Here is a 24,139-nt window from a genome sequence, read left to right on the forward strand (position 1 = left end):
CTGTCAAAACAAACTTGCTTCCACCGAGGGGAAGGGGAAAAAACTAAACAAAACAAATCAACTTAAAATAGTCCTAAGCTAAGTCACAGTCATAAGTCCAACTGGGATAATATTGTAACATAGACTGAGGTTTTCAGAGGTTAGTGATACGTTTCTCTACGGTATCGGTACGATAAGCTCAAATGACAAGAGTCGAGGGGGTTTTCCCTACGTGACAATATCATCAGGAAGTGGAGGCGAACTCGCATGAGGTCTAAATAAAAAAAAAAAATCAAAGTGCTGATTATGATGAAGCCGAAATGTCCGTTCTTACGAGTTTCTCTTGACGTTGTCCGTTGACTTACAGGTTCCTGTATTTTGCATCACTTTTCTATGACTTTATGTGCACCTTAATGATTTTTAGTTCATGTGAGTTCAGTTCCTCTCCTGACAGGACATAATACCTGTTATAACAGGTAACGAGAGATTATGGCACAGTCATAAGATAAATGCTCAGTGACAAAATCTTTGTTCTAAGGCAAGTACAGCTAGTTTTGTAAAATGCTCCCCGTAGCCCCACCCCCAAGTCCAAAAGGTCTAATGCTGCGGTCATGACCATAAAACAATAACGAGGATGTGTTGTGTCACTCCTGTGATAACAACATGTATAAAGTTTTAATGGGCCTTTTGAAGTAAGTAAGTAAAAAGGTAGATCGAGAGCGAGAATCTACCAGTGCTGTGATTTTACAGGAGTGAATAAGTGTAGGTTCTGACTAGCTTACAATGCAAGTGCCTAAGCTTTCATTTGTATTTATTTATTTTTTTACAAACTCCTTTTCTGCCCCTGAGACCCCAAAACAAGGATATAGTCAAATTATAGACAAACCAAACATTAGATTTTCATCACCAACACGACCACAAACATATCCAAACAATATGTAATTTTTCAGCTTTGGCACAAACTGCTGATAAGTGTGAATTTTGCTGGGTTTGTCTTTTTGCTCTTGTACTGATATTGGTGTGCGTGTGCGTGTGTCCGTCTGTCTACCCACCCGTTGATCCTGAGCTTTTCCCACTGAACCCTAATATGCTATAGATGCCTATGAATTGACAATATACTGTACATATGGACACAATCATGAGTTTTCTCTCCATATAAACAGTGCTAATACAAACACACATTAAAACTTGTCATTTGCAAAAGTCCAAGACATTTTGGCATTTGTCTTTCTTTTTTTTAATGGCTTCTGGCTTTCTTTTCAAAAATTGGAAAATATACAATGGGCCTTGTGCTCTTGGTTGTAGAGTCCCACTGGCAAAGCCCTTGCTCAGTTTTTGCCTTGCTGGGATGCTTGTGCAGCACCAACAATTGAGCGAATGTTTTGTCTATTGCTGCCCCTGTGTTCATGGGGTTTGAGACTGACATCTGAAATGAGTCCAACAGACCTGCTGGTGAACTGCGCAATAACCCGTTCTACCAACCTGTCCATCTCGTGCCACATCTCAAATGCAGACTGAACCGTCGGCTGACGGACGGCAAAGGGCCACCAAGTCTCTGAAATGGCCACGGTGAGTGATTGGCTGGCTTCTGTAACCTGGACGATAACGGATGATACTGTCAGTAGGGGGTTTTGAGCGGAATGGTGAGGAAGATGCTTCCTCAGGGAAAGCTGAGAAGTTGAAGTCAGAGAGTGAAGGGAAAGAGGGATGGATGGAAGAACAGTCAAATGGACGTTCAGCCTGAATATGTCCTGCAGCTTCTCCGTTGTCTGCCTCTCCACCTCAGGGCCCGTTCTCGTTGTAGTGGAGGGAGATGGGCCGCTCGCGCTGCACAGTGGGCATGTAGGGCCAGTTGTAGCTGGAGCCCGAGAGCAGCATGTCACGCAGCAGCGTCTCGATGGGTGTTTTGCCTACCAGGCGAACGAAAAACAGCTGCTCAATGACCGGAGAGGAAACGATGCGCAGGGAGGGCAGGCGGAGCAGGAGACGTCCAAAGCGGTTTGGCTGGCTGGGGTACTGGTTCCTTACATACTCCTCCAGGGCGCACTGGGACTTCTCCTGGATGCTCTCCACGTGGGCAACATCTGACAGTCCCATAGCATCTAGAGGGAAAGAAAGGGAAATATAAAGACTTATGGTTTATCTATAGATCTGATAAGATCATTATTACAGTGTCTGACATGATCCTTAAAACAGTCAACAGAATTTGCAAAACATGAGCAAAAACTGGTCTCTTCATGAAACTTACAGAGATGCAGATGACGGGGAGGAGACAGGTTAACTGCACTGTTAGTTCAGGAGGAGGAGCATTCAGGTTGACCATACATATAAACAGATCAGCCACAACATTAAAACCACCTGCTTAATAATAGGGGATTTTGTGGTCACAGGCATTGAAATGTTGGATCCTTTGGGTCCTGTGCACTGAGGGTGGATTCTGCTAATTTCGGTCCATCCTGAGGATTGTTGATCAGGTTGGGATCTGGGGAGTCTGCAGGCCATTGTTGGGGGGACGCTGCTGCTAACGGAAAGAGGCTTTGCCATTGGAAGGGGTTTATTCGGTCTGCAGTGTTTTGGTGGGTGGTGTGTATCAAAGAATATCCACATGACTGCCTGAGCCCAAGGTTTCCCCGCTGAACGTGATCAGCGTGAAAGGGTACAATCTGGACTCATTCCTGGATCAAATCACTCTGCAGTAGTCACGGGTGTTTCTCAGCTCCAGCTCCAATCAGCAGTGACAAAAACACCCGAGTGGGCTGATTTTCGCCGCTTTTCCGGCATGATCCAACCGTATCTGGTCAAGCAACGAAAGCAAACTCGCCTATTATTAGAAGGTTCTGGCATGTTTTAAAAAAAATCTGCATCTATGTGCTGATTTTGGTGTAAAAGGGCTTTTGACAAAGTACGAGTTTATGTGACACGACAAGAGAAGAATGATAAATTGTCATGACTGATGTTTATTTTTGTTCCCAGTGACTTGTTATCAGCTTGATATTGCGTAGTCTGACAAGTGAGGCTTAGATTGTGCAAGAATTTAGCAGAAAAAATTCAGTGGGAGGCTCAAGTCTTGACCCGACTCTGCACATGTACTTCAGATCTCATCGAAAGGAATAAATGAGAAAGATGTCACAGAGGAGCAGTAAAATGTAATTAAGAGCTGACAGGTTTAAACCCTCCTCCCCTTTCAAATTCCTCAAGCCAGAGAAATCTTGATCAAACTTGAGGAAATCGAGGTTGTCACTGCAGAGATACGTATCCACTACACCCCTGTGGTCTGTGTTCACAGCACACTACAGCGTTCTCTTTCCCCGCAGCTGGAGGTCATGTTCTGCCTCCCGCCTCCTCACACCTCCGCTTCTGCCTCCCCCCGCCTTGGCAAGAGTCTCGCACAGCCGAGAGAGAGTGTGTAACACCGTGCGCGATACTTTTCTCACCCTCCGTGTGCAGAGGAGAGCGAGGGGGATTTAGCAAAGGAGGTCAGAGATGTGTGAACTCAAAACAAAGACACATTTTACTGTGCATTACCACATACTGTACATTCAGTCAGAGTTGCTCTTTGACTCTGCCCCCTGAATGAACCCTCATTTGCAAGGCAGGTTTTCGATGAGGGCAATTTCTTCTCAAGCACGTTCTTTTAGTCTGAAAGCACTGGCCCGTACGTTTTAACCTGTCACCTTGCATCGCAGGTCCCCTTTGTCATCTCGTACTTTGATCTGTCCCCTGTGTAAACCCTGCCCTGTTGGGCCTTGGGTCCACATGACATAAAAAAAGAAAAAAAAAAAAAGTAATTTACCTCATATTTTAATTGAATGTGTCAACCCCTCCTCAGCCCCAACGGCCACTATTCTTGTCATTCTGAGTGAGTAATTGTTCCCACTGTTGCTGTATTTCCCTCCACTCGGGCGGCAGATGGACTGCTTTTTTGTCAGGCCGCCATTTTGGGTCCTGCGTGACAAGGCAGGCACTGCCTGTTTGGGATTAGCAAAGCTGTCTATGTGACTGCAACCACTTCGCGTGCTGAAGCGACAGCTCTGTGGGCGCCCTTCCACGCCAAGCGCTGTGTTCTTTTGTCTGATCCTTGGGCACATACCGGGTCAGTGGGGGTGAGGGATCAGGGTGGCAGGACTGAGATGCCCGTTCTCTGATGTGGCTTGATGGGACTGGGCTTCACAGGGGGAGTGAAAGGAGGGGACTCAGAAGGAGGTGAGAGACGATTGGTGTTTGTCTGAGCTTGTTAGCTCATCCTACCCAGTCTGCAGGAGTCAGGTTTATTAATGGGTCTGTGGGTCTTAAATGCAAATGTCTGCGTTAATATCTGCATATGTCACGAAATGTATTATCTTCCTTTGGCAAGACGTCCAGTTTTTGTGTGTACACATGTGGGTACATCTGCCTGCACACAGGGAAGTCACATGGGATGCTCAGGGCTACAGGGGTTATGTAGGTCACGGTCGGGACTGCGGCGAATCCTCTGTCTCACTGGATCCCACCATACATAATTCAACTCCCGTGGTGGGGGCAGGGGTCCTGGGGCCTGGGCTGGGCTTGGGGTTGGGTTTTGGGAGTATAGGGAGGAGGGGTGGATGACTGGTTTCAATAATAGATGGGATCATGAAGGAGAGATGGCTGATGAAAGCGAGGAAGCGAAGGGAGTGGTGGATCCACAGCCACCTCCACACACGGAGGAGAGACGCTGTACATGCAAAGTGAATCTGACAAGCCATGCAAGGGAGAAAAGGGGGGAAATGCAACAAAAATAACATGGACAAGAGACATCTCAGTGTTGGCTCCTTCACCATCCGTTTCCCCCTGGGTCACAAAGCATGATCTCTCAGTGAAGTATCCCAGATGTGACAGTATTTTGGCTGGCACTGGAGCCCAGTGACTGTTGGGATAAACCTCAACAGGGTTTGTATATAAGCAGTATCAAAACAATGCCTATCTCATGGGTCTCCTCAAGATGTAAAACCATTATATTTTGATTTAATCTTGTCTGCAGCTCAGTGAGGTGTGCAGCACAGTCACAGTGTTAAGCTCAAGTCCTTGTTTTTTTGTGTGTGTGTGGTTTTTTTTAAGAGCCTTGAATGCAAACAGCCATAAAAACACAAATCTATGCTAGCGTGAAGCCGTTTTCTTTGTCTGTATGCCCCTGATGATAATCTACAGAGACCAGAGAGCAGTTTAACTCAGGCAATATATCATCATCATGATCATGAAAAACAGTTCACAGATCACAAGATTGTACAAGCATGTTAACTTAATATCACAAAGAAAGACTTTTATTTTAGTTCGCAGATCATCAGTGCTGGCTTCAGTTTTAAATGAAGTTAAAGGTATGGATCGGCGGTTTCAGACAGAAGGTGTTAATATAAATGACAGATCTGTCTTTTTTAGGTGTAATCTCAGTTAAGTAAGTAATTCACTTGTCTGTCAGCAAAGTACTACACGTGCAGAAATCAAACAATGTGCTGAAATTAAAACACAAGGAGCATTAAAGATAAATACAATGCTTAAAGCTCACAATCTCGCCCAAGAAATGGAAAAAATAGAAGTGATTTACGCGAGGCACGAGCAGGTACCCAAGGGTCAATAGGTGGCCTTGTACAGTAAGAGAGAGCGATCAAGTAACAGTCAAATTCATGGATGGCAGAGACCATGACCGACTGTAGCAGCAGCATTTACATATGGAGCCAATGAGACCATATCTGCTGCAGCATTAGAGGTCACACTGCGGTCAGGCTCAGCGGAGGTGAAAAAGTTGTGGGTTAAGCACAGCTGAAGTCGGGCGTCTGGTGAGCTCAACCCGGATTGCAACACAGCAGAAAGAAGAAATATTTCATGGAATTAAGACGCATGAGTAACTTCATCTTCGACAGATTAATCATCAAGTAAGGGTCAGAATTTACTATCGGGGACAGGAGTTTGGTTCTCTCTCGGTCTGCGTGTCATCGAGTAGTCAGGCGGCTTTTTAAACATGAAAACGCAACGTGGCTCGCTTGATCCATTTGCTGACAAACCCTGTGACTGCAAGAGATGCTCACTTCCTCCTATCACAGCGTGTCCTTGAATAGATTTTTAGATATTCCAGCTGTCTGTTTTGTCAAGTCCAACCATGCACAAGGACAGAGCAAAGAGACATGAAGTTGGATTCTCACATAAAGTCCTATTTGTTCCCATGCATTTTGCTGGATATTCCTGCACCGCGAACACCTTAGGAGACTGACCCAACGTGAGCAGCATCTCCTCGACAACCTTAATTTGTGTTGTTTCTAGAATTATTAAAGTAATATTTTTGAGCAGAGGAGATACATCCACCACTTAATGAGGCACAGCAAGACGTGCATTTAAATTTATGCCAATGCATGTTTCACCTCGTGCTGCTGCAGTCTTCATGTTAATTTACTGGCATTCAGTTGAGACCAACATGTTAAACTGTCATCAGATTTATGTGCATGACTGAAAGGGGCCTCTGTTACAGAACGCAACACAGACACTAAGTTAGGTTTGACCCTTAATCTTTTTTTTCTTTTTTTTAAGCTTGTATTTAGCATCCTCATTTCTCTTTTGAGCAGCTGACCAGGCAGAAGCAATATAAGCCAATAATATTTATTTAGATTTATGACTGAATTCAGTTGTTGTTTATTACCCTGATAAAGATGTCATTTTATTACGTGCAAGGGTTTACCATAGCTATGTTTAGACGCCCAGATTAATCCACCTTGGCTATTTGTCAGTCCAAGCTGTTTACGTGTACCGTACTTTGATTCAGTGTCACTCACATGAATAAACCAATTAACAGAATGTTCCTGCGCCAATGCAGGGCAGGTCTCATTCCTCCCTTTCTGTTGTTTACTCACAGGAGGAAAGGTGATGTTTTTGTTGACAAGGATCTACCCATAATCCTCTGTGGGTCTGAGCTTGTGTCTCTTTAATGTCCTTCTCTCAGCTAAAGTACAATCAGAGCAGAGTTAGGATCAACAAATCACTGATAACTGATCTTTTGTTGGACTCATTCACAATTCACTGTTGCAAATTCAAACTCATAACAGCGCCACTATTTGATTTTACTATAAACTGTCACAACTGCCTGTCGTTTTCCTTTTTCAGTTTAATTACATCCTCAGCCATCATTCAGGGTTGGTCGTTGAAATCCTAACATCCTTACTGGTTTTTCTTTCCTTGTTTTTACAAGCTTTCTCATGTTTTCTTGCAGAGCTTGGACTTCGTTAGGTACCATTTCCAATGTGAGAGTGTTTTATGATGTTACTGTAAACTTCACTTATCTAAAAAGCAATCTGTAATTGTGTTCATAAGATACAGAAGCCATAGGAATGTTGGTCAAGAGTAGACTTGCAGCAAAATCCTGAGCATTCCCAGATTTGACATTTTTGGATCATGAATTTCCAATAATTTTTCCGCCGCTGCGGAGCCATGCACCTCTGGATAAATCCTGCTTTAACATCCTGTTTGAGCGTGATGTTTACACACTCATGACACCAGTGATACTTCATGCGCCTTCTCTGTGACTCACCATTGTTTACATGACACACATGCTTCATTCAAACTCACCAGATGTGAAGAGCACGATGGACTTGAGGCAGGAATATTCAGCCGTGTCTACCTGCAGGGCCTTCAGCTTCTCCACCTGCTCTTGGAAGACGCGGATGTGGTCCATGAAGGCCACCACGCGCTCTGCCGACATGGGCGATGCGTGCAGGCCTGCCGCCGCCAACAGAGGGGCCACATGAAGCGGCATGGAGCACTGGGCGGCGTTAAGGACGAAGAGCTCGCTCCATGACATGCGTAAGAGCGCCACCTAGGATACAAGTAGTGTAGAGCGGTTATTACAAGAGGCAAACTGAGTTCTTATTTCAATCATATACTTTAGATTCCCACTTTCAGACAGTTATTAATTTTTAATTTTTAAAATGAAACTAAAGAAGATAGGACCTTGATTACAAACGTTGAAGATGTGTTTACAGGCGACCAGTTTAACTTAAAATGTTTCTAACAGGAATGACATTTAAAAATGTTTACAGAATGTTTGCGAACGTTACATTTCGGCACACTTCAGTTGTGCTCCAGTTAAAATACAGCAGTGATAACAGGAATATGAACATTCAATAATCCAAACAGCCTTTGGAGATGGTCTGAATCTGGTCAGGAGCAAACTACTGGATAAACAGGACAGGAACTTCATTCATGTACAAATTCACTGCAACAGGTGACACGTTCATTCGTTTAAAAAAGCAGGCGTCTGTCAAAAAGCGTAAGGATGAATCAGTGTGATGGAGTGTCTTTCGTTAACTTTAAAGGCCATAAGGATTACAAGATGAAGTGGCAAGCTGCGTTATGACAGGAAGAAATATGTTTTTAATAAGAGGTGAGTTTAACAACAAAAACATTTCACAGCTAAACTGCATCGAAATGAGTTCAGTGCCAATTAAATTTAGTTGTCTTGAAGATAATTGGGTAATCAGCCCTTTGCTATAAAATAGAATATATTTTAAAAGTGAATTAAAAAAAAAGGGAGTGTTAAGTTCCAAAACTCGTGTTGGCCAGGTGTAAACAGTGTTTTGACAGCAGGTCAAGCAGAAGTGTGTTTATAGGAAACAACAGCAGCAGCAGTAAAATACAGAAACTCTTACTGAGAGAAAGGACTGATATGTTCCACATGCAGACATGATGTTAATGACACATTAATAATACAGTGCAGCTATAGCTCGACATGTTTGCGATAACTATGTCTGCCCAAGGTGCATGTGAATATTTATAGGTCAGGCGATAACTCCATGCCAAGACTTTACAGCTGGTATAAATCTACATGTGCACCACTGATGTCAAGTCTATTCATACCGAATGTCATGAGTGCCTCCTTCTGCCTTCAGAGAATAATAATATCAGAACAGATTCCTTTTTATGTGCCACTTAGTGATCATTAGCAAGTACAAAAGAGAATAAAAAGGCTTACAGGCTTTTTTGAAGTGTAAGCAGAAGGTGAGATCTCAGAAAGAATCAGTTTAGTGATCGGAATTCATGATATTTTGGCCTCTCACTGGCTTTCTTTTGGTTTTGATTAAGTGGTTCAGTACAGTTGAATTGAATTATATCTAAACATTAAATACTTTTACTGGCTCTACAGTTTGAACAAAAGTAGACATAAACTGAGTAAATGCTGCAAATTTTCACAATCTTGCAGAGAGTTAGATGAGAAAACTGATGGCAGCCTCATGTATGAAGCTGCATGAACCAGCCAATAAGCTTAGCTTAGCACAAAGACTAGAAACAAGACCAAAGAGCCGGCCTGGCTCCATCTTTGATGAGCCCATGTACAGTAATGTCCTGTCGTCAGTATGAGGTTGAAAATAATCCAGCATGTGACTCCTCGTCTCATTTTCCACACTTTTTATACGCCTCAAACTTAAGCGTGTCTTCTTTTATGATAAACCACGCTAACCAGCTGGGCCCGACTCTCGGTAATGTGTAATGTCAAACCCTTCCTTCAAAGTTGCTGGTTGGATGTTTTAATTTAAACTCCAGTCATCAAAGTGGCTGACTCACCTGGTCCATGAGCTGCAGGTCAGGGAAGAAAGGGATGTTCTTGGCCCACTCAACAGCACTGAAGAGCAGCCGGGCCGCCAGCTCACATATGTTCTCAATGCCCATCAGGTTGTTTCCCTGCATGCACTGGGCTCCGTAGCGAGACGTGGGGTAGGGCTCGGCGCGCAGCAACAGAGAAATGAAGCCGGAGAGGTATGGCTGGCCGTTGTATGGGTCGGTGCCGTTGGTCAGGTACTGTCCTGGGCTGCTCTGAGAGTTTGACGTACGTCCTCGCTGTACAGCTGATGGAAAACAAGACAGATGAAGGCGTTAATGCAGTCGCATAAATTTTAACTTTTAATCCATGAATACGTGACCCTTTCCCAGTGTTGCTGTTTTTCTCTCTTTGCTCGCATCCTCAACACTTTAATGATTTAGGAGGGGCTGCTATAACAGTATGCAATAGACCCAAACCAGCATCTGCACAGGCTGCATGTAAAGTGAAGCGAAGCCTAAAAGCCGGCAGGAGAAACAGAAGGGAGTGGAGACGAAGACAGAGAAGAAAGAGTGAAATTGGGCACGACAAATGTGTCGGGTGGGGGTGTTTGCAGAATGGGGTCAAAGGGGGCGAAAAGCGTGGAGACGGGAACATTTCTCTGACTCTTAAATATGTCAGCGCTCGTCTTTTCACTGGAGCAGTGGAAAGTGGCCAGGCCAAGGCCGTTCTGCACCGCTGTTGTGCATCAATGAGTAATGACAAGCAGCAGCTGGCAAAGACATAACACTTCTTCACACCTACATATGTTACGCACTCGCATATGCGTACATACATGCACACACCACACATAAATACATACGGAAACCCACCCCCTCGAAACCTGCACTGGCAAATGGCTCACCCTGAGGCGAAAAGGGCACGCAGAGGCCAAACGCTCATTCACAGTCACACACACACACATGCACACAAATGGCCAATGCCCCCCCCCCCCCCCCCCCCCCCCCGCCCACTGTGGAGCGATGATGATACCGCGAGTGCTCAAAGGCCCATTTGGAAAACACCTGTTCAGTCATCCCCACTGTCTGACTAATAACTCCATCTACTGTTACACGGGGGGGCAATGAAAATACAAAGGAGGGCCACGTGTGAGGGGGGAAAAAATGAGGTAAAAGGGTGAAATGCCAGGATAAGGTGGAGAAAAAGAGGGTGAGAGGAGATATGTTGAGAGAAGAGAGAGATTGAAGGCAGAGGGAAGGGGGAAAAAGACAAAAAGGGGCGGAGTTCAATATGTTTGAATATAATTTGAGATTAGGCTTCTGATAGGGAGCAGCGGTTTACATAAAGAGACAGGTGGAGGAGGGAGGCAGAGTGAGGGGTGAAAGAAAAGGGAGAAGGAGGGGTTTGGAAAATGCTTTTGAACTCTGCATCACCTGTCGCCTCACACACAGCAGCTGTGTCAATTGAACGCACCGTGGCACGTCTGAAAAACGACGGGTCAAATCACTCAAGAGCGTTATAAAAATGCCTTTAATTCTAGCCTGTCCTCTGAGCAGGAAAAAAAAAACCCCTGCACAAAAGGTGTTGACCTTACACTACCACTTTTCCCTGCGAACTTGTGTCAACGCGCGTTTTCCTCGGAGAAGAATGTGGTCTCCTTTGGCAAACAGCACAGTCTCGCTCGGCTGGGCTATGAAGAGGTGTTGCGTGTCAAAGAGACGTTGCACAATGGGACATTCCTCGTCACTTGCACTCCAGCAACTCTCGTCTTGCTTAGCAAAGAATGGCTGTCAGATCAGCCACACGTGTCTGTCTCTGCTGGATTTCACAAAGCAAAGAAAATAAAACACGGCCTCGAACAGCCGGGGTGAAAGCAGTCCCCGGGGGACGGGCGCTGAAATTTCCACAAAGATTACCTGGTCAAACATGTTTTTGGTCACTCGGAGGTGCTTTGAGTGTGATGTGAGAGACTGGTAAAGTCATACAGTGATGTGGAAATCTTGTGGAAAACAAGCTGTCCAAGTTAAACAAGAGAGTATGTTCTTTGTAACTGCCCTTTAGAACAACACAGGGGCGATCACTCTTGAAATATGAATCTCTTTTATGACCTGACAAAGCTAATGTTAAGGTTTGTTAGCTGTACAGAAATATCCTGGTTGGCGTGAAGGAAAACATAAGTAGCTAAAGCAACTATGCATTGTTAAGGTTAGGTGACTAGTCAGGGTGGTAATAATAAACCAGCGGTTAAAGGTGAAATATCCATTCGCTGCCACTAGATGTCGCACTAGAGCACCAGCGCCTCAGACCGAAGAAATACACGTGTTGTTTTCTAGCTTCAAATGAGACACATTTTTGTTGAGCTGTGGAGCTTTAAGAGGAGAAGGTTTATGACACGTCAGCTGCCATTTTGTGTCCTGCTTCAAAATGCAGGCTCTCATGTCAAACAGCGAAATCAGGCAGCGTTCATCAAATATCAATCAATATTCTGCATTAACTGCATTGCGTATTTCTCACTTCAAATATTCTCGTCTGGGACACCATTACATCTTTACAGAGCACATATTTGTTTGCTGCCTTACAAATGTTCAAAATCCTATATGTTTAACCTTTAAAGCTATTAAACAATCAAGGTCACGGAAAAGGGAAATTAACGCTGAACATCGGGACGACGTTTTGTTGGGTGGACTCCCTGACCTCCTCTCTGTCGCTCTATAATAAGGTCACCCGACTGCCTCCTTTGCTCACGATGGACAACAGTCATAATTCCAGCTCCCGCTAGAGGGCTTTGTCGCTTCAGCGCGAGCATATGTCATTCTGGGGCACTTGCTGAAAGGAATGATTCTGACGTTTTCCTTAGGAGGGCACTCGCGAAAAACTCTCACTCGCTGTCCATATCTCATTCGGAGCACTTCCATAACCCAAAACTGTCACTCTGCCCTGACGTGTTAATGCTTTTCATCTAAAAAAAGAAAAAGAAAAGAGAAAAATCTGTTCTGCAGGGGTGAACAACCTGGTTTTCGCTGCTTTTGGGCTTCTCTTCGGCATGTTGGACAAGGTGTAAAACACATCATCCCAGACTTTCGTGGGAAATTTTGATCAACGTCACTCGACAAACTCAACCTACAGGGACTCTGCAGCCGATGTTTGAATTCAAGGCTGTTAATTTGCTCTCCCATCGATCAGCGTTTAATCCTGCAGATGGCGGCGAATGCACTAGATCCACTTGACTTTTTCAAAAGCCTCATTGTGGGGGGGGTCACTCGTGGCTGAGAGGCAGAGCACTTGAGCTCTTCTGACGGAGACACATCACTCTCTGTTTTTCCTCGCCTAAAGCTGCCTGACGAGACAGGAGGAACGGAGGGAGAGAGGACGGAGAGGGGGAGACTGCAGAAAGGTCCAAAGGAACAGAGAGACAGACGAGAGCAGAGACAGAGAGATGTAGTGTCTTGACATAGAGGAGGGCGGCAGGAGAGCGAGAGAGACAGAGATGACATTAGAGGGAAACAGATGCCTGAGGATAAAAAAAGGAAAGGGTCAGCAACAGAAGGGGGGGATGGGAGTATAAAGTCAGATTTGGGTGTCTGCCATAAGCCGTTTCCTGCTTTTTAAATGATGCTCCATGGCTTAGGTTAATGTAATTGACTGAGCTTATCATCTGACAGTCAGCGGGGAGGGGGGGAAGCTAGAAAACTTAATGGTGTAAAGTTATTCTTCTCTTCTGATATCAAATTTAGATCAGAAAAAAACCCTTAAAAAAATAAATAAAATAACCCCTACAGATCCCTAAAACCCAAAACATAACAGCATCCCACGTAGGTAGGGCATAAAACGAGGGCAGAGGAGGAAAGTGCACGCGAACAGAGGTACCATGGGACATTTCAGCTGCGACTTTCAAAATGCCACTTCAGCAAATGGCAGCTGGCAGAGTGCACAGTTCGCTGCCTGGCTGCCCTGGATTAGCCTCTGGGTCAGACTGTTAGTGGAATTACAGCAGCTAAATACAATTAAGGCCTATCAACATTTGGACTGAAAGGTCACGGTGCCGGGGCAACACAGACGCATTATAGATTCGGCTCAGTCTAACAGTTGCGTTTAATAAGTAGCTTTTCCATTTCTAAAGCTTCCATTGGCGGGTAGGAAATAAACACGTTACCCTGTGTGAACTTGTGCCTGTGACTCCACGTCACTTCTCACCACAGCTGAGTGTGTGTGTGTGTGTGTGTATGTGTGTGTGTTTGCATGAGTGGGAAAGAACATTAGAAAAACTTGAAAAACTTGCACTCGATAAAACATCAAAACATATGGTGGTAAAGCTAAAAAAATAATAATTCTATCTGCTTAAAAAAGACAGAAGAGATAAAACTTTCAGTGGCCATAATGTGTGTATGTGTGTGTGTGTCGCTGCAAGCCTGTGTAAATGCACATGGGTGTGATCCAGCACAGAGGGCAGTGTGTGATGTGACACATGTGGTTCTTGTGGTGTTATTTTTGCCCTGAACTTTGACCTGCAGGTCAGTGCTCTGCAGCAGGGCAAAGCTCCCAAAGAGCATCAGATAGGAGAGCAGAGAGCAGCTAATGTGTAACCCAGGAGAGAGTTAAAGACAGAGAGAGAGAAAGACTGGCAGGCAACGTCATGTTCCGCCAATATGTGTCGTTTGAATAAATAAACTCGGGGCTAACCTACATGTTTTTATTCTGAAATGCTTGTTTATAATTTGTCAAACCAATAAACTGTCAGGCGGTTTTGCTCATGGGGTCATTAGACTGCAATTTAGCGCTGAACAATTAATCTGAGAAAAGAATATGAGAGGGTCCACAGTATTTGTCCGAATGTGCGTTATTGTGCAACAGCAGGCTGTCATCATACAAAGAGTTCTTGTTGTGTTTATTCTACAAAGACAATTTGTGCTGCCAGACAAAATAAAAAAAAAAAAATCCAAATTCCCACATTAAATATCAACCCCACAGCAGCTGTGCTCAACGCTCCAGCGCATTTCAAAACAGTTGTCCATCACAGCTGCAATAATCAATATTTTTACATTAACAATGGATCACATGAGAACTGGCCATAGCGACCAACTTCAACTGTCCCCCAATTCGTCGCTTTCTTATTACGGAGCTTTTTAACATTTTTCATCTCGTTGTTTTTTGGGCACGTAAACTTTACTATTTTGATTCACTGCTCGCCAAAAATCTCTAAAAGCTCCCAGCACACGACCTGCTCAGCACCAGAAAGCAGACAAACACATTTCACAACTAGCTGGTGAACACAGTGCAGCGTTCAGCAGCTAAAGAGCCAGATATTTCCCTCAGGAGAGCAAATGCTGGATGTGCAAAATGAAACAGTGTGTGTTAACAAGCTCACCTTGGCAGCTTTTTAAAGAAGATAATATGTCAATATTGCATTGGAGGCAGCTGTTTCTGCTGCCCCCTAGTGGTCAAAAAAGGAAGCTACTGTAGCGATGCCACTAATAAGAAAGAGAATGTTGGTTTGTGTATCTTTAAAGGAGATAAGAGGTGCACTAATGGCTGATAACTGGAAGAGTTAAAAGAGATGTGAGAGAGGCCTGCTGAAAACTGTTTGCACCCCCCATTGAATAATAGATAACAAGAAAGAATAAAAATATGGAGAACAAGCCATCTGCACAGAAGGTCTGAAAGGGGATTGTCTCCAGTCGTGCGTCGAGCACGAAAGAGCGGAGGTACGCAGCCAACGCGAGAGACACGACAGGACGAGAGTGCAGAAAAACCGGAGGCAGTGCAGGAGCGGGAGGGGACACTGTGACACAGACAGGGAGAGACGGAGACGTGGAGGGCAGATGAGCTTTGCGTGAGGAAGTTTGCTTGCTTTGCTGTGTGGATGCAGTTGCCTCAGTCTCTTTCGCTCTCAGACTTTGATGAGCCGTTCCTGCATTAATTAGTTAAACCCAATTCACCCCTGCACTCGGTGACTCTGATTCACGTTGTCCTTATTTACACTTACCCCCCCCTCCCTCTTGCCTTCTCTTTACTTAGCACACAGTGGACCACAGCAGGAATAAGTTCACGTCATTTATGCATCGAGCTGTGCATGCGGTTTTCGTCTTTGTTAAGTTTGTATGCTTGTTATGTCTTGTTAGCTTGTGTTATGATCACACGGTGAAATTAGGGACTATGATTTTAATTATGAGCTTTTGAAAGCTGATGCTAAGCCAGATTTTTGGTTGGAGCTACCTTCACTTTCCCAAAACCTCTTCCAGTCAGACAGGAAAAACTTTTAAAGGTCCAGTTCACTCAACACATACATCCCACTTATCTAGCCATGCGTATACTTTTGGATTTGAGATAATCTGACAGTGAGGCTTCTGCTGAAACAATAATACAGCGGAAGTGGGTGGATTTTAGCTTAACATTAACATTTACGCTTGGCATCATTTAACCACACTTTCTGTTGTGTGTGTCAGAGGCTGACCTCAAAACCTGAGCAAATATAACCTGCATGGGTGGAAGCTACAAGATGTTGAGAAGGGAAATGTGTTTTTTAGGAGCAGATTTGGGTGAAATGACTCTTTAATGATCCAACAGTGGTCAGAGAGGAACCTTTGTCATATTAGAGGTGGCACACATGACTGACTAATACGCACTGTACATTTCTGCAAAGCATGAATATTGTTGTTTTTGTATGTTTCATAAGTATCACTTTGAAATACGCGACATATTGCATTCAGATCACATGCACACGAGTGGATTTTCTCCACGAGAAGTGAAGGAGGCCTGAACATGATGAGTGTCAAGCAAGAGACCACTTCAGCCAGCTAGCAAACCGGGTCGTTTTAGCGACCTGTGGGTCAGATACCGTGAAGGCCACATCACAAGATTATCCGACTGTTTGTGACAACTAAAGAGGATAGTATGAATGAGTCGTTTCCAGTTTCCAGCCTTGTTTGTGGTGAGAAAAGCAGGTATTCTAAAAGCAAAATGTGATCTTTTCCTAACACTAACTGAGTGTTTTTTGGTACCTAAACCTAAAGAGACCTTAAGTGTTGTCGCACCATGAAACTGAAAATTGAAATGTCAAGTTTCAACATATAAAACCTCAAGTTTCATAATCCCTGATTTGCAAAAACATGCAGTGGATCGGCTGCATATTTCTTAACATGTCGGTACAAACTGTTGATTCCAAATGAGGAAAAACAGCTTTTATTGGTGCATTTCGGCTTCTTTTTCGTGCCCCACCGTCACAACTACTACTGCAACTCCACTCAGAGAGCCCAGATAAGATCATCAACTAAATGCCTAAAATATAAATGTGCACATACTCCCCACAGTGCTGGATTAGAGAGCAAATGTGTGGCAGAGTGCAGGAGGAGCCTTGCTGGGGGTTAAATGCTCCTGACAGTGACTAAAAAATTCAGCATGTGTTATTACAAGTGACCCAAGTGACACAAGAACAGGTTGAGCTACTTAAGTCACCAGCAAAAACAGCCCAGAGTCAGTCGGTACGTTAGAATGATTGACTGAATACACCTGAGAAGGTCACATTGCGTTTACTTTTGTCACATTAATGAAACTGTGGGATGTGCAGCGTAAAAGCATAACCTTAACAGGGAGGGGGGTCATTATGTGTCACACTGCGACACAAAGCCGCCTCACCTTGATGTGTCCAAAAGCACTACAGAAAGGCGTGATTCATCCATTCGGCCACATGCCTTTATGTAATATTAAAGTTGGCCTTGGAGTGCTTTAATGGAGACTGGCCAGTGCTGAACAATATATCAATGGGAGCCATTTTCCTCTGAGAGCCCTCTGATAATGACAGCCTGTGAGCGTGGTGACAGAGGTTAAGTATTTGAATTTGTCAATGGCTAAATTACTGGGATAAGTAAAGGTTTTCAGAGCCAAAGGAGGCCGGGCTGCAGTGTTTTGGTGCTAAATTGCCCGCTGTTACAAGCCCGCAGTGGAGTATGGATTAGTCAATACATGCTGTCTGTCAGACTTTAGTGCACCACTGGGGTATTTACTCACTGCAGAGGCCCCGGCCGGTTCACACATTTGGACTTTGACTTGAGCCTGTCTGTTATTAATGTTTTAGTTTTGGTTGACCTATATTTTCCGCTGCTGTTGGTATTTTGTCAGAGCAATATGGGTCAGAGGAGGCAGCTGTCTTCCCAGTATTCACGTTGAATGTAGGCATTACAGATCCCTGTGCTGCTAATGCACGTTGATACCATTTACTATCACCGCACCCTACAAACTCTGCTGTGTGCGGGGATTTTGGTGTGCTCGTAACTGCCCAGGCGTGCGACTGATTCATGTGCACGGTGAACTACCACACGTGTACGCTGGCTCTCAGGGAAGTCGGCGGCTCGTCCTCGTGGGCTGTTTCAAAATTAAAACATTCACTCCAGTTCAAAAGGAGGCTGTCAGGCTGATTCTCTTTGCCTCCCCGCTTCCTATTCAGCCCAGAAACTGCACTGACGGAGGAACAAGTGGAGGTTCTGTGTAGCTGCGTGGTGGGACAATGACACCACCAACGCAGCCAAGGTTTTCAGGGTTCCTCTCCCACTGAGGCCAGCACAGAAATGTTTGCTGTCACGGTGCTGAAAGGTTCACGGGATGCAAGTCTCCAACAAATGATATTATGTTGTGCACATCAGTCTGCAGAAAGAGGTCAAACGTCCCCATTGGGGGGGCAAGAAGTTCTAAATGTGAAGCGGTAAACTCATGAAAGTATCAGCGTGTTTTCTCAGGAAGCTAAATATTAATTCAGTCTAAACAGAAAAGTCAGCATCAGTGATATTAAACAATGCTCTGTTTTTCATAAGACTGAGACAAAACTTTCCGTATGAGGAAATGGTGGAGTTGCACAGTGAGGACTCTGCTATCCCAAAACATAATCTAATCCTGACAGGTTTATACTTAACTCGTTCCACTCGACACTTTCCCCCAGAGTTAGCCCTTACTTTGTCTTGTGTGAAGTACATTTTGACCTATATGCTGTAACGGAGTACATTTCAAAGTAAGTAAAAACGTTTCTAAATAATTCATAAAGTGCCAAACTCCTTCAGCTCAACAAACCTGCCTTTTTACTTGTAAATCCTCCACATCTTCTGCTTTATTTTGACAGGATCTTTTTGACAGTAACTTTTGGAATATAGTTTGAAATGGGAATCAGAAATATCAGATGCTTCTTTCACCTGGATGAAAACAGAGAAAATGCATCCCCTTGGCAACCTAAGGTGAACCCGCTGAATAATGCAGAGTAAAACATGACTTATGTATGACCTCTGGGGAGGACGATGTGTGCTTTAAGGGTCCAGCCACTTTTCAGTTGACACCCTCAATCTTTGCATTCTAGCATGCAGCAGTGTTTAATTTACTGTAGATGTTATAATGAAATAATGATGCTCGGGCGTGTTTTGGATATTCATGAGTACATCTGGGCAAATACTAAAATATTTCTTTGCTGTAGTTTCACAAAATCAAAAAGGACTGAAGAAAAGTGAACGTATGTGATTCATCTCATTTCACGTGCAAATTATTTCTAATTATGACTACTACCTCTCTCAGCTGAGCTCTGTAAATGCTGATTTTCAGTTCTCCACTCAAATTGTCGTAAAGGCTGTTGTCCCGAAACGACAAATGATCTGACAAACAGAAGTCAGCCAACAAAGAGGATTTAAGGACACATTTAATCCTGGTGACCTCAAATGCACCAACAGAAGAGCTCAGCCAATGTAAGTTGACCTGCTCCACATTTAAGCCTTTTGTGCACAACTATAAGCCAACGCTGCAAAAAAAAAAGTCTATATTAAAACTTCAAGAGGCAGTGGATTTGAAATCTTATTTTCTTTTACAACACGGAAGGAATCTCTTCTTTTTATTTTCAACGAATTTCCGTCACTCAGCTGACTGGTTTTATTTTAACGTACCACGCAGAGTTTAAGATATTTTCTGGAATCCGAAATTATAAATAAATATTATTATTATTATTATTATTATCTCATTTAATAAGATCAAGACATAGAATAACGTTATCAGATGAACATTCCTGATGTGCAGGGCGGCGGTTTGCAGCCTATAAGCGCAGCATCATAAAGTTATCTCATCTAAACGGCGAGACTGATTCGTTTTCACGCGATTCTAAAAAGCCATTTAAGTCATTTTGTGTCTCATGAACGACGCGCAGCCCCTCAAGGCTGTAAGATCGTGCAAAGAATTGTAATTTTAACTAAACATTTACCAATAGGTGAAATAACTGAAAGCTATTAAGTCTTTTTTCCCCCTCCTTAAAAAACATTAACGGATTTGCCACTGGAAGACATTTTTATTTTGTAAAATTTCAGGGAATTAATTTCAGTGCTAAATAGGACAAATGAGATGAGTTGATTTGCATGGAGGGGGGGCATCTCTCCTCCACGTTTTTTCCCTGTTTGGTCGTAAAAAGGAAAGTGTTAACCTTCATTTTAAGTCTCATTACCAGTCTGAGTCAGATGGATATTTTTTGCAGTAAAAATGCGCCGAAGCGTCAAGCGATTTCCTCGGGTTCATTCAGTCGGAAGAGAAGCGCGACCAAGTCTGTGTGGCTTGCGGGTGTTTTACATGAGGTGAGACTGTGTGTATAGTGTACACACACACACACACACACACTCAGAGAGGAATAGCAGTACACTAGCGGGAATCCTTAAGGGATCATCTCATCCCGGGCTCTGAAGAAGACGGGTTTTCCACCGTCTGTGCACTCAGCCAGGGAACAAAGGGCGGCAGGAGCGCTGAGGACACCCTGCCCGTCCTTCAGCATCCCCTGCCGAGGTGTCCTTGAGCAATGGGAGGTTGTTGCTGACCTTGTTCTAGCCTCTGAATGGGAAAATAAAAGGGGCGAAGTGTGACATCTCAATGATGGACTCAGACCTTCCAGGGTAACTGAGGTCCACAAATGGACGAAACGCACCTTTTTTGCCCGTGGCTCACCTGCGTTAGGTGTGTCATAGTCAGTTAGCTTTCATCCATTTTCAAAGATATGAAGAAAAATCCAGAGACTGCCACACACACACACACACATAACCCAGATGTTTAGAGGAAGAACTTGTGGCTGCATTTGGTTCACATTTTTAAACATGCAGCATCGACTCGCTCCTGAATGGGACGTCGCCGCTGAATGATAATTAATAAGGGAAGCGCCCCCCTTCACCTACACGTTTCCACTGCTCGTCTTTGGCACTAACTGACCCGTTGTTAATCCAACACAATACAACAAATGTAGCGGCGTCCTCTTAGAGCGGCTCCGGGTGTCGGTGAGCAAACAGCATAATTAAAGCAGTGGGACAAAGGGAGGATTTCACAGAACAGAGCGCGCAGGGGTGAAGGGTTTTGGATTTGGTAAATGAATGTGAAATAAGCATTGTGATGCCGCAGGTGGTGGCTGATTATTTACCCATAACAACAGTGGCTGTGGTATAAACTGCATACATGACCACAACAGGCATCAGGAACGATGCATATTTTACTCACGTCTCACTAGCACTTTTTTTTTTTTTTTTTTAGTATGACACGTCAGTTTATGTAAAAATGGCCAAATTAGAAAAACCACAGGAGTGTCACTTTGGATCTAACAATGTTCCCCTCCACGAGACAGTCTGTCAGTGTCTTGAAATACCTGTTTCCAAAGCGAATCTGTCTGTGTCCAATGTTCTTAAATGTTTTCTTTCTTCGAGGGAAAGGAAAAGCAGTAAAACAAGAGAAACGGCGTTGGAAACAAGAGGCTCAGTCAGTATATGCAGGGACAGTCACTGCTTTAGAACAGCAAATTCCTTTACGGCTGAGCTCCAAACCTAATGGCCTGTTCAGATTGATATTTTACAGAGAACAACATTACGCACAGAAAATGCGTTTTGTAAACAAACGTGTCTCGTTCCACAGCCTCACACTGACGTCCATCACACACCCACAGAGCAGCTCCCTGGTCTTACCTTCTCTCCTCATGCCGACTTTGAGGCACTTCTTCAGCCGGCAGTACTGACACTGGTTCCGGTGGTGCTGGTCGATGGGGCAGTCTCGGTTCCCCCTGCAGGTGTAAGACAGGTTCCGCCTCACCGAGCGCTTGAAGAAGCTTTTGCATCCCTCGCAGGTGAACTGACCGTAATGTTTCCCACTGGACTTGTCCCCGCACACCATGCAGTCCACGTTGGGGATCTTGTCCCCGGAAAGTGCATCGTTCCCCGGGGTGGAACCGTTAGGAGTCCCCGGTGCCCCGCCGGGCTCCTGGCTGCAAATCTGGAGCTGAGACCCCGGATCTGCCGAAATGTTCTCTGGCCACTGGCTTACTACCATTGCCATGCTATCCCCAAACACTTTGGTCTTTGTTTAAATCACAGAAGGAGAGTCGGACTCAATGATACAGATCCGTCCTGACGTCTTGGGAGAAAAACCGAGGGAGGGCGAAAAGGTGCTTCCCACTTCCTCCAGAGGTCAATTCTGAGCTTCACTGAGCTAATTTGTTTAAACAGGTTCTCTATAGGATTACTGAGGTATATCTGTAAACATCTATCAAAGTTTACAGCAACAGCGAGGTATCAACATGATCGATGCATAAGCGCGTAGCCTACAACTCCCGGTGTTCCTCGCTGCGCAGCAATCCATAAACACGTTGTTCTTCAGAGTGTAACCTCTCGGAAAAGTCAGTCCAACAAGTCAGCGTGCAGGCTGTAAAAATACAACGTTGGATTAATGTCTTGCCTGCCGTTAAGAAGTGGACAAAATACACGGGATATACTGCAGCTCGCGACAGTATTTTCGCCTCTCCGCGGGTTGCCCCAGTCTGTCCCACCACGTTCACTACTGCATTTACATTCACTCCAAATCAATTTTACCTCGTGAATGTCACACGTACTTTAACACTGACCACGTTTCATGTCGCGAGGTGGAACATTTGTTTAGTCCCAGTTCAGTCTTGGAATCAGCATAAAGCGCAGTCCCGAGGAGTCGGCGATCCTTGTTCCTCTTGTTCTTGAGATCAGAGCGATCAGGCTTTTAGGAAAGCGACGCCAGTGAGCAGCGAAATATGCTGGGCCGACACGCAGCCTAAATATTCCCGGTGATCGTCTGTGTAGGAGAGATTACACGGAGACAGTACACAACCGCTCGAGCTGTCGCTTCACCCGTCAACTGCCTGCTCCACCTCTGAGAGTCAAAGCTACAATTTGGCGAAAGTATTACCAGCAGGCTGCTTCGTACGGCTGCCCCCCTGGCGGCGCTCCATATAAGGCCATAACTGCCAAATAAGGTCACATCCCCTCCCCTCAGCTGGAGAGGTGAAAAAACAAGGGCCGGTCGCGATTGGCCACGAAAGTCTGTTAAAAAGTAAGAAGCGTTCTGATTGGACGGCGGTCTATTAGGGTGGATTTGACTGACAGAGACGGTTGTCGTGAGTACTTTCAAGTGGACTACATCTGAGTCTCGTTTAAAATCAAATGTTTTGCATCTTATGTGTCCAGACCAGGAATAATATACCTGTTGTTAAGATGTAAAATGACTGAAAAAAAAGTGAAATGATCTCTGAAAACTAGCCGCATCAGTTTTACTTTTCAAAAATTACATTTTTAAAGGATTTTTTTTATTATTATTATTATTGATGATGATGCGGAGGAAAGGATCGTAAAGTCGTCCTCCCCCTTTCACATAAATATTGGTTTGGATTTTGGTTACTCTGGATGTTTGTCCTTCACTTTGCACGCTGATGGACACTTGAAGGCTGTTTTCAAATTCGTGTTCTGAATCAGGAAAAGTTTCTCTGTGCTCATCTTAAACCTCATTTTAACTCCCGTAAACATACGAGCACGATTTTGCCACACCATAACTAATTAACTAATTCGGAAGCCAATCCTCATCCAATATGCACCTTATACAAATAAGTTGTGGAAACCTGAAACTTTCAGATCACACGCACACTGAGCGTGTGTTTCTTTTTTCAGTGAATAGGAGACATCTTGAGTCCAGCAGTTTTTGAATGATCAGTGTGTACATGTTCATAGCTCTGCTTTTTCAGTGACGGTCACAGGAGGTTGTAAGTTGTATAAATTATTATTCAAAACAGAATTTTTTAAAAATATGTCTTAAAACACGTCTGGATGTGATCTTAAGATATAAGAAAATGTCTGATGGTTTGATGACACGAAATAAACATTAATGTTTATTCTGAAAATATAACGTCTTGCTGTTTATTGTTTTGTCCTCTGATCAGCGACTCGAGGTCATGTTTTACCAGCCGTTTTATCTACCACGCAGCACTGCCTTGTAATCAATGAGTCAGCCGTCTGGTGCATGTAATCCCTCCGATGTCGTCCATTAGATCAACAAAATCCACCGGGAGCTTTAAATATTGCAGCTCAAACTGTGCCCAAAAAAATCAAGCCAACCAAACAAAATGGGAATCTTGCAGAATAATACATGTGCATTTCAGAAATCACAGAAAAGTTAGATATAATGTCTTCTCAGCTGCACAAAGTTAATAATAACAAAAGGTGCCAAACTTCTCACCGAGCCAAACAGACTCCCTAAATGGTTTACCACTCGGGAAAGTGTTGATTTTGTCGGTTTGTGGTGTTAGACATTCTCTGCCAGCGCACAAAAGGCCATTGCGGTAATTAA

At 44.2% G+C, this 24,139-nt stretch overlaps 1 protein-coding gene across 1 annotated transcript; it reads right to left on the minus strand.

The window, feature by feature from the left end:
• Nucleotides 1-1,173: 1,173 nt before the first annotated feature.
• nr2f5 (nuclear receptor subfamily 2, group F, member 5) lies at nucleotides 1,174-23,051 on the minus strand. The gene is made up of 4 exons (XM_046399334.1): nucleotides 21,463-23,051; nucleotides 9,541-9,821; nucleotides 7,549-7,795; nucleotides 1,174-2,081 (listed from the first exon to the last, which is right to left on the minus strand). The coding sequence occupies exons 1-4, from the start codon at nucleotides 21,827-21,829 to the stop codon at nucleotides 1,762-1,764; spliced, it is 1,215 nt and encodes a 404-aa protein (XP_046255290.1). The 5' UTR covers nucleotides 21,830-23,051; the 3' UTR covers nucleotides 1,174-1,761.
• Nucleotides 23,052-24,139: the final 1,088 nt, after the last annotated feature.

Source organism: Scatophagus argus, chromosome 9, assembly GCF_020382885.2.
Source record: "Scatophagus argus isolate fScaArg1 chromosome 9, fScaArg1.pri, whole genome shotgun sequence".
In the NCBI taxonomy this organism is placed as follows: Eukaryota; Metazoa; Chordata; class Actinopteri; family Scatophagidae; genus Scatophagus; species Scatophagus argus.